The sequence below is a fragment of the Malus domestica genome, chromosome 14, assembly GCF_042453785.1.
Source record: "Malus domestica chromosome 14, GDT2T_hap1".
NCBI classification, from domain to species: domain Eukaryota; kingdom Viridiplantae; phylum Streptophyta; class Magnoliopsida; order Rosales; family Rosaceae; genus Malus; species Malus domestica.
In genome coordinates this window covers 8,891,818-8,905,539 of record NC_091674.1, presented here as the reverse complement: position 1 = coordinate 8,905,539, position 13,722 = coordinate 8,891,818, and the positions used below count along the sequence as shown (strand labels likewise).

The 13,722-nt window shown below is 36.3% G+C and overlaps 1 protein-coding gene across 14 annotated transcripts; it reads left to right on the top strand.

The window, feature by feature from the left end:
- The first annotated feature begins 1,821 nt into the window (after positions 1-1,821).
- Positions 1,822-10,068, top strand: LOC103415028 (pentatricopeptide repeat-containing protein At1g63330-like). Of its 14 annotated transcripts, none has more exons than XM_070811901.1 (12): positions 1,877-2,226; positions 3,088-5,616; positions 5,834-5,939; positions 6,087-6,128; positions 6,221-6,317; positions 6,702-6,780; positions 6,884-6,987; positions 7,936-8,082; positions 8,794-9,046; positions 9,315-9,431; positions 9,529-9,587; positions 9,672-10,068. In XM_070811901.1, the coding sequence occupies exon 2, from the start codon at positions 3,392-3,394 to the stop codon at positions 5,534-5,536; it is 2,145 nt and encodes a 714-aa protein (XP_070668002.1). In that variant the 5' UTR covers positions 1,877-2,226; positions 3,088-3,391; the 3' UTR covers positions 5,537-5,616; positions 5,834-5,939; positions 6,087-6,128; positions 6,221-6,317; positions 6,702-6,780; positions 6,884-6,987; positions 7,936-8,082; positions 8,794-9,046; positions 9,315-9,431; positions 9,529-9,587; positions 9,672-10,068. The 14 variants fall into 14 exon arrangements, with proteins under 14 accessions (XP_070668004.1, XP_028948445.2, XP_070668006.1 ...); XM_070811900.1 differs by having other exon boundaries at positions 6,691-6,780; XM_070811902.1 differs by having other exon boundaries at positions 6,209-6,317.
- The last annotated feature ends 3,654 nt before the right edge of the window (positions 10,069-13,722 follow it).

Genomic DNA, 13,722 nt, shown 5'->3' with positions numbered 1-13,722 from the left:
CGAAGAACTTCAGTTTTGTTCCCTCCCCTCTTCATGCAGAGACTTTAGCTTTTAGGGAAGGCTTGGTTTTGGTGTTGACGAGGGGTTTCACAATGTTACTTTCGAGAGTGACTAGCTTTAGATCATTTCCGTGATGAGGAATATCGTCACTAATATGTCTCCTATTGGACATACTATTGAGGATTCTAAAGCTTTGTTGCCAAGGATCACTAAAACTTTTGTGTAGCCCATCGCCTAGCCCGTTATTAACTTAGTGTTGTTAGTCCTTGTCTTTGGTTAGATACCCCTCCTGACACCTATGTACTTCTGGAGGATGGTCATTCATTGTAATTGGACCAACTCTTTTTCTCTCCTTTTGTTTTGTTTTTTTTGAGAGATTTTATAAGATTTATAGAATCCACAACACTGGTATGGATTTTGAAGTTTTGTATAGACTTTTGTTTATAAATTTTTATAGACATTGTTATCACAATGTCACTTATCTAGATTATTTTATTTTATTTTTTTGAAATATCAAAACACAAAAGAAAAACATTTTCTCATCCGCATCCTTAGTACTATGGGTAGGCAAATGGGTCCTGGACCTGCGGTTGGGGCGGGTACTAGCGGGTTAGGACGGGTATTAGCGATTTGGGGTGGGTTCAAGTCAGGGCCAAATTTGGCAGAGATGAAATGGGACAGGGCAAGGCAGGTTTAAAGTTAACTATGGGGCAGGGTTGGTCTATAACTTAAGAACCACGGGCCCCGGAACACCCTGTTTATAAATAACTTAATCATCAGTAATTCTTTAATCCTCACCATCATATTGGATTAGGGTTTTTATTTTTCATTCATTTTTAGTTTAGTGACTTCAGTCTCGACTCCCCCCACTTGCCACCATTTCTCGTTCTCTCTCCCACCACCCCTCGACAGACTCGACTCCCTGAGGTTGAGGTTGAGGCTGCGAGTCTGAGAGTCTGAGATTGATAGCTTCACCTCACCATCTGAGACCGAATTTGCTCATATTTAATTATGTTTTAAACTCAATCAAGCCAGTTAAAATAAAAGAAATCTTGCTCAAATCCAACTCCACCTCAATTCGATCATTTATCGGTTTGGGTTGGGTTGATTCTTTACTCATCTATGTCAATCCAAATCCAACCTGATTTCTAGCCCGAATACTCTTATGCACACATTCCTCTTCATATTGTAGAAGCATTTAAGCAAGATGTGAAGTTTGTTGTTAGTTTTTATTTGTACAATGGATGATAATGTTGCTTTTACATTTTTTTGTTGTTGAAATTTTGATATTTCTCTTATAATTTTATTTCAAATTCGCTTGGTTGAAACATTAGAAGTGGTCGCCATACTATTTTATTTAATTTTGGGGTAGCCTATTTATACACCCATTTTTATTTTCCACACATCTTTATTAATTTTTTACCATTGATCTTCTTCAATTCACTGATCCGACGGCCAAAATTTTAGAGAGTGTGAGAAGTAAAAATAAGTGTGTGAATAGCACTACCCTAACTTTTGGGTGGATGATGATATGTTTAACTAATATGTTAATTTTTTCACAAAAGTTAATGACAAAAACTAATGATGCACATTCTGTTAAATGTAGGGACGTAAATTAACAAATTTTACTTCACTGATGAATTCTAAACTCGATAGGAAGTTAAGGTACGAATTCTTAATTTTAATGAACAAATAAAAAATAAAAAGATTATTAATTAAGAGAAAAATTAATGAAATGGACTTTAAAATCTAAATTTTAACAAAAAACCATCAAATAACTTAAAAATAATTTTTTTCACCACTTGGTTTGAACACCGTGTTCCGGTCACACGGCAAAATTTTTCAATGAGAAGAGAACATGTCTTGCTGTGACGGTGCTGTCTTTGCATGGACAACTAGTTACTAACCCAAAACCCCTCCTCTCTGTTGTAGCCACCACCCTAAACCCTAAACCCTAAACCCTAAAGTGTTTTTTGCTCCAGTGCCCTGCGTCTTCGCCCTTCGTTCTTTGAAGCCCAAATCGTTTCGTATTCTTGGCGACCAGGGAATCTCTGACCTGCTGCCAAGACCCAGACCCAACGGTCCGCATCGACAGAGTCACAGAGTCATAGACCTGCACGGCTGCACCATCCACCCAGTGCACCCACACCCAGACCCAACGGTCCGCCTGCCTCCGCCTCCGACCCTCCGCGCTCCGCCGTTCCGCCGTTCGATAATCTCTCAGAGGTCTCAGCGCCTCCATCTCTTTTCGGTTTCAATTGTCTCATTTTTTATTTTTTTTCACCTTAATTTGCTTGAATTGGATTTTGCAAATCCGGGAAAGCAAGACCCCAACTTCTATGTATTTGATATGGTTACGAAATCATTAAAATTGGTATTTCTAATTTATGATCAGAAAACACAAACCTCCTTCCAAATTCTAACACGATTATTTAACTTATTATTATTATTATTATTAATTTCATGTATTACTTGGTTTTGGAGGAGACCAAACAGAAGGACAGGTTCTTTTCTTTGGAATAGATAATTAAAAATTCTTTATTTATATTATCTTGTGGACTTTGTTTTGGTATCTGATTGCCTTGTTGAAGAGGTGCCCCTTTAGGCTGTAGATTCTTTGTTTGATTGGTGGTATTTTCAGACCTATAAACATATGATTGGATTTGTTCTGATTTTAACGGGAATTCTTCGTTGCACATCTGTTTGTTTTCTGAGAAAAATGGAGAATATTGTTGTAATTCTTTAGAAAATGAGAATATGAATGTTGTACTGATTGAGAAAAGTTTGGCTGTTCTGTTCGCTATTGCCTTCCTTTGGACGCTCATAAAATACATGTGGAGCTTCTTGAGTATGAGAAGGATCCTGTGACTGTTTTGGTCACTGGTGCTGCAGGCATGCCATATATTCTCATATCGATAAACCCGTCTTGGATGTTTTCCTGAATTTGTAGCTTAATTTTGATGTCCAATTTTATTATATTGAAAGTAATTGGCATACATTATGAAAAGAATTATGCTTTTAAATGTAAAACTTGCTTAGTTCCGAATTCTTGAAAACTTGATGAGGTTCATGCTTGATGTTGAACAGGGCAATACAGTATGCTATTGTTTGGATGATTGTGAGGGGAGCAATGCTAGGCCCTGACCAGCCTGTAATTCTGCACATGCTTGATATTGGACCTACAGCTCAAGCCTTGAAGGAGGTGAAAATGGAATTGATTGATGCTGCCATCCTCTTCTCAAAGGTATGCTTCATAAAGGCACATTTTGATTGTTCACCCCGGGCACCAAAATACTCAGGACCAGCCTTGCTGAACAGTGTGGGTAGTTGATGGTATATAAGCAACACAAGCAACTCAAATTTCTAATCTTCAACTTAAATTTCATCCTTGATGACACTTGGCGCGGTTAGTTGTTCACACCGCAGAATTTGCAACTGTTATTTTCCTCCTATTTTTGTCAAATTTTCTTCATTATCTGCACTTAAAGCTACAGACTTTACTTATGAAGCAAGCAATTCCGATGACTGTAACTACCGTGAATTACAGCTCAGTATGCAATGCCATGCCTCCTCCGGTAACTTTGCGAAAGCCCTCGAGTCTTTGAACTCCATGGGCAATGTGCCCGGCAAACCCACTGTGTATGATTTCAATGCTTTGGTTTACTCTTACTTGAAGTCACAGACTGTATTGCTAGACAATGTGGTTCAGGTTTACCTCGGAATGAAGAGATTTGGGCCCGCCCCAAATGCTTCCACTTTCAATGCACTTTTGAATGGTATGCTATCACTTGGTCGTCTGAAAGATGCTTATATGATTGCTGAAGAGATGTTTGATTGTGGGTTTTTACCCTCTTTTACTTCTTTGTCGAGAATCTTGAAAAACATGCTTAGAGTTGGGAATTTAGTTAGCTCAATTGGTGTTTTTAAGCTTATGTTGAGGTTGAAGTATTTCCCGACCGAACCCAGTTTGTGTTTGTTGATTTCTAAGCTTAGTAAAGCCATGATGACCGAAGAGGCGTGGTTTGTGTGCTATGCTCTTATGCGTAAGGGTCATTTTTTCGGTGCTTATGTTTATAACCCTATGCTTTGGGCATTGTGTAAAACCGGCCAGAGTAATAATGCTTTGCAATTGTTTTATTGGATGAAGAGGAAGGGCGTTGTACACAATGTGTGCTCTTATACTGCCTTAGTTTATGGGTTTGGTAGAGAAGGTTTGTGGAGAGATCTTCTGTGTTGTTTAGATGAAATGGAGACTGATGGGTGTAAGCTTAGTGCGATAACATACACTATAGTTATTAAATCTCTTTGTGGTGATGGGAGGATTGCAGAGGCGTTAGAATATTTGGCTAAGATGGAAAGGGAAGGATGTGAACCAGATATGACCACATACAATGTGATCCTTCATGCACTTTGTATTCAAGATAGAGCGAATGACATTTTCAGCTTACTTGAGATGATTGAGAACAAAGGATTTTCTCCCAACGCATACACATATGCTGCCTTGGGAGGAGGCCTGTTAAAAACAGGTAACATTGGGATTGCTTGTGAACTACTGCTTGATGTGATTACAGAGGGCAACTATGTGGATGTTGTTGTGTACAATATATACTTCAATTGTTTGTGTCATGAGAATAGATCAGAAGAAGCGCTATATCGATTGAAGAAAATGATTGGGGAAGGTTTAATGCCAAGTAATGTGTCATATAACACAATTTTAAAGAGTTTCTGTAGAGAAAATAACCTCTCCAAGGCTTTGAAATTCTTGGACTACTTTAAGTGGGACGAAAATGGGCCTGATGTGGTTTCCTTCAATACGATTTTGTCTGTGGCATGCAAACAGAAAAAGAGTTCAGTGATCCGTAGGGTCTTGAGTCATATGAAGAATGGTGGTGTTCAGCCTAATGTTATTAGTTTGAATTGTTTAATTCAGTACTTCTGTAGAGTAAAAAACTTTTCTGAATGTCTGAAGCTCTTGGATTACATGACGTGTAGTGGTTCTAGTCCCACTATTGTCACTTTTAATCTGCTGCTAGACAGACTTTGTAAGAATGGTCTAGTTGGAATTGCAGAACGGGTTTTTAAGCAACTACGGAATACTGGATTTTTTCCTGATACAATTTCTTATAATATTCTTATTCACGCCTTCATTAAAGAGGGCAATAAGGCGATGGTTAATCAATTGGTTAGTGATATGTACAACCAGAGACTAAAACCGGATTTGTTTACCTATGGGTCCTTAATTAGTGGCCTTTGCAATGATGGAAAGGTATCTGTTGCTCTTGAGTTGAGGGATGACGTGATAGAGAATGGGCTTACTCCAAGCATAGCAATCTACAATACCTTATTGGAGGCAATGTTCAAGAGTGGTGCTTTTTCGGACATTTTATCATTATTGAAAAATCTTGTACTGGAAGGCTGTCAACCTAATGAGGTAACTTTCGAGATTCTTAGCCGACCAGTATTCAAAAGTTGGATAAAGAGATCTCCTGAGGTTTCAAATCTTGTGGAGCTTGTGCATGAATGCAAAGTTAATTGATTTAGGGTCACTGACCCAGTGTAAAGCCTTTCTCTTGGGCAAAGAAGAATTATCCCAAGAAGATTAAAATATTCAGTCAGGTACAAAGGATTCTTATCTCATATTTAGCTGCTTAGGATCTTTTATCTTGATTTTACTTTTTTTTTTCTTTCTGTTATCTATGCTTATTTTGTACAAAACATATATCACAAACTGTTTGCATTGCGATTAAAGAAATGTATCAAAAAAAAAAAGTAGAACAGAAACTGTTGTGATTTCTGTAGTGCAGATGGGTTTCATTTACATTTTCTCTTTCAGGATATTAAAGGTCATTGCTTTTGCCCATGGCATTTGCTTTAGGGTCAATTAACTTTGCTGATTATGAGTGTGCTCATGTTGGCCTTCGTTGGAGCACATATGGCGGGTATGTTCTGTATTTGGGTCATGTCCTACCAAAATTATTTTAACCTCTATCAATCTGTCAATTAAACTACATACCTACCTAAGTGTATGTTCTTTACTGCTCTGAGTATTTCCTTACCCCATAATTTTTTTTTGTTGACTGATGCAGGAGCATGAAGTAAAAGCTGAAAACCAACAATTGATTAGTGGGGTATGTTTGTCTGTTGGTTAAATAACCATCCGCTTGTAATTTCGTTACTGATACTCATAAGATTAACATAATTGTATTAGGTTCATCCTCAGGTTTCTATTCTTTAATATTGGGCTTCTACTTTCATATGGGACTTCATCAGCTTTCTTTTTCCTTCATCATTAGCAATAATTCCTTTTTACATCTTTGGTATGTCTTTAAACATGTAGTTCTTCACACTTTTTTCTTGTCCGAATTTGAGCTTCCAACTTCAGTTCATCACTGGTTCTTTTTTTTTTTTTTTTTGTAAAATAATTTGTGGGAACGTCATCATTTCTTTTGGTCAAATCTGAAAATTAGTAGGATTCAAAATGTTTATGTGCATTTTTTTGTTTGGTTAATGTCTGCGGATATAGGAGAATATTTCGACACTGGAAATTGTACTATGAGGTGGATAACATAAACATATTCTACACGATGGGTAGACACCAACCAAGGGCATTAAGCTCCACAGTTACTCTATTTTTTCTTGAGTTCCATCAAACATCGAAAAATTCTTCAGGTTTACTTATTTTACGAGAAGACTGTATGTAGGTCTGGAGCTGTTCATTGGAAGTGGATTGTCGACTCGACAGTCATCATGTTTTTAACGTATGGATTAGCAATTCCTCAGGTGGTGTATTTTCTATTTGTCATTCTCTTATTCTCACATTCACGGCATTAACCTTGCAACTTTTGGTTATTAATGTTGTACTTGTATGCTTATTCATATCCAGAATGTGGTTCTCTTTGTCCACTTCTTACGGGACTCATTCGTATGGTTATCTCATTCATCATGGGGCTTATAAAGACAACAGCAAGTGCAAATTCTTTTCTTAAGGTTTTATTCCTACATGCATATAACTTATCTTTTATTAATAGTCCTCTTACTACTACTACTACTACTTCTTCTAGTACTTCAATACTTTGGTTTATATCTTACTAATCCGTCTAACTTTTCTTATGAAGTTTTGGTTTTTGTGGAAAATATATGTATATATGTATATATGTAGGGCACACTCTGCATTGACTTTGAACTATCCAAACCGTCTTTCTTTTAAGCCATTCCTCAAAGATCATCTCTACCAACAAAAAAACTTAAATTGAAATTTTTATGACCATTTGTTTAAAAGGTGGTGTATTTCTTGGAAGCACCATTTAAATATATTTTTTTTTGTCACAATTAGATGCCTTAACGGCTCTAAATTTAGATTAATCTTTGTGAGGATAGCCTTTGAATGAAGACTTAAAAAATATGGTTTGGATTGGTAAGATATAATGTGGAGTGGGTCCCACAAGGTGTTCTTCAAATAAGATTGTACGTGTCAGCGCCATGTGGCATGAGAGAACTTGTCTATAAATAAATTTTTTTAATTTTTTAATAATAAGAATATACTTTAGTTGAGAGGGGGGGGGGGGGGAGAATACCACTCTTGGAATTTGTGATTAGTAGGTAAATGTTGGCTTTATTTTGAAGGAAGTTTAGTGAGTCTTTTTAAAATTTACTTTCAGGATGTTGATTCATTTGGAAAAGTAGGACTAATTGAATTTGTACTCGATCTTACTATTGTTTCCAAATTTTTCTGTTTTAATTCGTAATTTGGTAGCATTGTGTTGGTGTGAACCATCTAATATAATAGAAGCAGTAAGTCTAGAATTTTTTATCAACTATGGGGGGATGTTCTAGAAATTTTAGCTTGCCCCTTAGTGAATGTCATGATTCAAAACTGGCTGCTGATGACGTGTCGAGAATAGCAATCTTCCCTAACATTTAGATCTATGCTTCCAGAGCTTTTTCAGATTATCTCCAGGCTTTTGCTTTGCTGATGGACTTGCGTCACTGGCTCTTCTACAGCAAGATATGAAAGATAAATCCAGCAATCAGGCCTTTGGTTGGAATGTTACTGGTGGCTCAATTTGTTACCTTGGTATTGAGGTACATATCTTGGCCTTATGCAGGAAATCTTCTGCAACCGTCTGCTGAAAAAGTTATTTCTTGAGAAGTGGAAGTTTCAATGAATATATAATGGTAACAAGGAATAACCATTCTTAGAGTATTGGCTTGCTCAAGTGTTGACCACTTCAATATTTACATGTCAGCAAGACGAAACCCTACAGTTAAAACTTTACAGAGTCACCTGTTTCTTTCATTGTGTCAAAAGGTAAGCTAGATATTGGAGCAACACGTGTTGTTTATGTATAAGATTATGTTACTCACATCCTAACAGCTTGAGCTATTGGGATATGTTGGTAGTATAACCTAGGATCAGACATCGGGGTCCTAGATATCCTGGATCGGAACCTCCCACTACAAACTATATGAAAGTAGGAGATCTTGGGTATGAATTCTTGTGGTTGCAGCCTTCCATACAAATTGAACTTGATTTTTAATTTTTTGTTTTTTTTTTAACTTGTTCATTTCTTATTACACTAGTGTTTATGAGAAAGTGGTACAAGGTTGGCAATTACATTTAGCATGTGCCGTGCGTGCATTGTAATCAACTGAAAATTTAGAGCAAGAAGTGTAACACCTTGTGTCTTGGTTTGCTATTTGTTACATGTTTAAATACATTATTGAAAATCTAACTGTAATTCGCATGGAAAATATGGTTTATTATGATCTGATTCAAAGTCTCGCCTGTGGCAGAGCATTTGTTACTTCCTTTTGACACTTGGGCTTGAACTCTTACTTTCTAACAAGTGGACACTAGCCACACTGAAGGAATGTTGGAACAGCATTGGAAGTATCAAACATGGCACTCCAAGTTATCTAGAATCCCTTCTGAAGATTTCCTCAGATGTTGTTACTCTTGACCTTGATGAAGATAAAGACAGAAAGAACTAGGGTTCTTTCAGGTTCCATTGACAATGCCATAATCTATTTGCGGAATCTTTGGAAGGTATTTCTATTATGGTTTAAATGATATTGGTGGTTCTCAAAAATGTTGTCCACAGTTGCACATTGCCTACTTTTGTTATTTCGTTTTCACTGTTTTCATTTCATAGAAAAGTAGACATTCTCAAATCTTGAAAACGCAAGATTCAGTTTCTTCTATTTTGTTTTGCAAAGCAGTCCTCTTGAAAGCCGTACGATAAAATGCATGGAGGTTGGACCATAATCCATCTCATATTCTCACTCTTGGCCCTGAATTCTTGATTTCTGGTCAGGGTGGGGCAAGCTACGTCTCTTTTGGAGTGTTTTAGATTCCCAGGTCAAATACCTTTTCTTTGGGGCGATGCAAGCCTCTCTACTTAACGATGGGCAGTAGGATACATGTGGATCGGGTATCTCTGGGATTCACCTGTGGCTATAATAAGATTAATAATGTGTGTATTTTAAGTATGGATAGCAACTAGTAATTTATCTCAACTTTTTTTGCAGTTGCCATATGGACAGGGCCTCTCGCTTGCAGATGTCCTCGGGCACCTTGAACGGAACAGGTGAATTTCGTCATACCTTTTCTGTCTGTTCATATTTCTTCACGCTCAATCTGACCAGTGCTGTTTATAATTTCTCTTTTCCAGAAGTAAACTTGGCATTGCAGAATACAGTATTAGCCAGTCCACTCTCGAAACCATATTCAACCATATTCAACCATTTTGCAGCTAACTCGTGACATGTTAATCGTGGATTGAGGCAAATCTAATTCAAATAGTTGGGCAGTAGTCGGCAAATCACCACCAGGCATAAGCGTCGCCCCCGCTTTCAAGGTTGAGACCATCATAAGACGGTTTGTAAATCTCAGAAACAGTATATTCAAGTACATAATTTCAAACTTGGGTGAAATGTAATCTGTTACGAAATTACAGATTGAGAGTTATACCCATCATATTGTTACCATTCTATTAGTCGTCGAATGGAAAAACAAGGATTTTAAAGCTGAATAGAAAAACAGTCGGAAAACGGCCAACTCCTTTGCAATTTCCGGTTAGTGTTACGGCACGTCCTACGTAAAAGGTAAAAATAAAACTGCACCGTTCGAGTAAGCTTTAGCTGCCATGGCCCCGAAATCAGCCCATGCATTTGATCAACCAACAGAGTCTGATTAATGAAAACAAAATGGGATTAACAAAATGGGATTAACGATGACTCGAGAGATGTGCGTTTGTTTGCATTATTTTGATTGTAAGAAGCCAGATTTATATGCAGCTTTCACACGCATTCGAACAAAAACAGTGTCTGTTGGCCGCCTCCAACAATGATATGCCTATTCTCTCTTTCTCTCGAGTCGGCATCGAGATCTAAAGCAACACTTGTGCAATACGTGTTGAACTTAGTTCAGACTCCGTCAAATTTTGACACCACCGTGTTATCAATTTAAAAACTTCTTGTTCCATAAGAATACCTAAATAGTTTCCGACCATAAACTAAGTGGCGTGTTGTGAAATTAATATTTAGGGGGTCTTCAAATCTAATTTCTAAAGTGGTGGATTTTATAAGATTTGTTGAATCCATACCTCGTATATGGATTTTGAAGTTTGGTATAGACTTTTGTTTATAGATTTTAGTGAATTTTCGTAGGGGTGGTTTGGTATGGGATTCTGAATTCCAAACCAAAATTTTTCGGGATGGGAATTTGAAGATCAATCCTGAGCTAAAATTTCGATATTCCCAATTTTCGAGATTCCTGAAATATTTTCGGTATTTTGGGATGGATCGGGATTGCGTTTGGGGTTTTAGGCTTTTGGTCATAAATTTGAGATTTTTGGGTTGTGGACTAAAATTTGGGACTTCGGCTTACAATTTTGTTGCCCAATTTCATATCAATTGAACGTTAGGTTTTTTACCTATTACTAATTTGAAATTTCTTACCAATTGAAATAGCAAATCATTCTTACCAAGTCAAATTGACGTTCCAAAGTTTCAAACTACTTAATTTCATACTTCTAGTATACTCTCAAATTACTTAAATTCAATATTCAACATGCATGCAACCAAAATAAATATACATATATATTTTCAGTTTGTTCGGGATTCCCGAACAATTGAATATGCAATCCTAATCCTATACCAAAAGGTTTGGGATCGGTTCGGTATGTATTCCAAAATTTTCAGTATTATCGGTTTGGGAATTTTTCGGTATGGGATCGGGATTTTTTTTGTTTGGTTTGGGATTTTTGGGAAAAATTTCCAGACCTAAATTTTCATATACATTATTTTCAGTGTGACTTATCTAGGTAATTTTTTTTAATTTTTTTTTCTTTTTTCTGAACAAACCATATTATTTACACTAAGGGGAAGGGGTTGGGGTTAGTCTCACAATGGGTCAGTAATAATGTGGTTCAAATTTATCTTTAGCGAGAATCGAATTTAAGACCTTTCACTTATAAATGAAGAGGAATACCACTAGATCTTAGTAGTAAGTGACAAGTTTTAAAAAATATTAAAACACAAAAGAAAAACATTTTCTCATCGGCACCCTTGGTACCCCGTTGCCACCATATCCCCATCCTCCGCCCCGTTCACACCATCACCTCCCCAGCCTCTACCTCTGCGCGCATGTCTACTTGAGAAAATATGATTTCGTAGAAAATCCTTCAGCTATCAGGTTAAAGACTATATGATTATGATTAGTAAAACGAAAATGAATATCATAGACGATTGGAGGAGAAAATTGGCGATGAAATTTAAAATACGAAGTGGTAATACTTTAGAGTAATGGTAGCCTTATGGCCTAGGTAAATTGATAATTAATCTTGCCTCAAAAATGAAAAAAACTTACACTATGTTTGGATTAAACAATTTAAGATTACTATGGAATTTTAAAATGGCGGAAATTGAAATGACGGGATTTTATTTTCTAGAATTTGTGAATTTTCTTGATTGGTTAATCTAAAGGAATAATGGAATTGAATTCAGAATTTGTTATTTTTAAACTCTCAATCATAGAAATTGGAAAATGACACATATTTATATGGAATTTAAACTTGAGAATTGGAGGTCCCAAATTCCAAGTTGTTTTTCCACGTGGAAATTCTAAATTTCTATGTTTATGAATCCAAACAAGGGAATAGGTGCATATCAATTATAAATTCTGATTTTAATTTAAATTCCAAGTTTATTTTCATCATCCAAACATATAGTCAAACAAAATTTATCTAGTTAAATTGAAGTCTAGGCATCTTGTGAGACAAACTAACCTCAGCCTAAACCTTCGGCAATGTAGAATCCACTTAATAGTTAGAATTAGGGGTGGTTCGGTATGGGATCCCATACTGAAACCCTTGTCCCAATTCCCAAACCAAAATTTTCGGGAATCCCAATTTCAATACCGATCCCAAACCAAATTTTCGGGAATCCCAATTTTTGGGAATCCCGAAATAGTTTCGGGATTTCGGGACAAATCGGGAATCCCGAAATGGTTTTGGGCTTTTGGGCTTTTGGACTAAAATTTGACATATTATGCTTTTGAGCTCAATTTGCCAATTTGTTTCTACTAATCTGCCAATCAAATGGCAAGGCTTTGTACTAATTTGTGCACAAATTTGAGTCCGTGTACACCAGTAAGTAAAAATGGATTTAATAATGGATGGAAGGAAAAATAAAGTCTCTGTACACCAGTAAGTACAATTGTAGCATAAAAAATAATACGCCAGCTTAAATTTCTATATAGCACATGAATCTTTCATCTCAATGCATATGTGAACCATCCAGATGAAGAATTATTAAGGAGGGGCAAGGTATCAAATAATCAAATAATCAAATTTATATTCAATGGTTGAGATTAAATCTCAACAGAATCCGACAGCTATTAAAAATCTAAATATATATTTAAAAATTAAACAATATATATATATATATATATTTTTTTTTTTTTGGTTCGGTTTGGGAATACCGAAATCCCAAAAACTTGAGACCAATTCCCGTACCGAAATTTCGGGATTGGTTCGGTATTGGGTACCGAAATTTTCGGGAATTTCGGTTTGGGATTTTTTCGGTTTGGTTTCGGGAATTTTTTGGTTCGGTTTGGGATTTTTGGGATTTTTTTCCAGCCCTAGTTAGAATCCTAAAAAAAAATAATAGGCTATATCATCGTATTGAGGAGCAAGATTTTACCTCTAGCCTCCAGCTCTTCTCTAACACATTTGATATGCGTCTTTCTTCCGTTGGATGAGTTCTGTATTTCTATTGAATTGAAGATTTGGGAGATGGGTTTGATTTTTTTGTGCCATTAATTTGATTGTAAAAACGTTACCTTTCGGATTGCACTCATTAGTCATCTCTCTCTCTCTCTCTCAACTATACAAATACTTACAAATCCATATAAAAGTTGTGCATTCTACAAATTCTATTAAAATCTACCACTGTTTATTAATCTTCAAAAGTAAAGATCCAAAGCTTTGTAATTGAAATAAATAAATAAGTTGGCCAATAATCTTAGTCATTGCGCGCGCGCACACATACACACTCTCTTTCTCTCTCTAAACTGTACAAATACTTACAAATCCATACCAAAGTAGTGGATTCTACAATTTCTATTAAAATCTACCACTGTTTATTAATCTTCAAAAGGCTAAATAGCCAAAATTGTCTCTGAGATTTGCATAACTCATCACTTTGGTCCTGTAGACATCG

Excerpts from the sequence above, each read along its gene's own strand:
- LOC103415028 (XM_070811905.1), top strand. The coding sequence starts at position 3,392 with ATGACACTTGGCGCGGTTAGTTGTTCACACCGCAGAATTTGCAACTGT.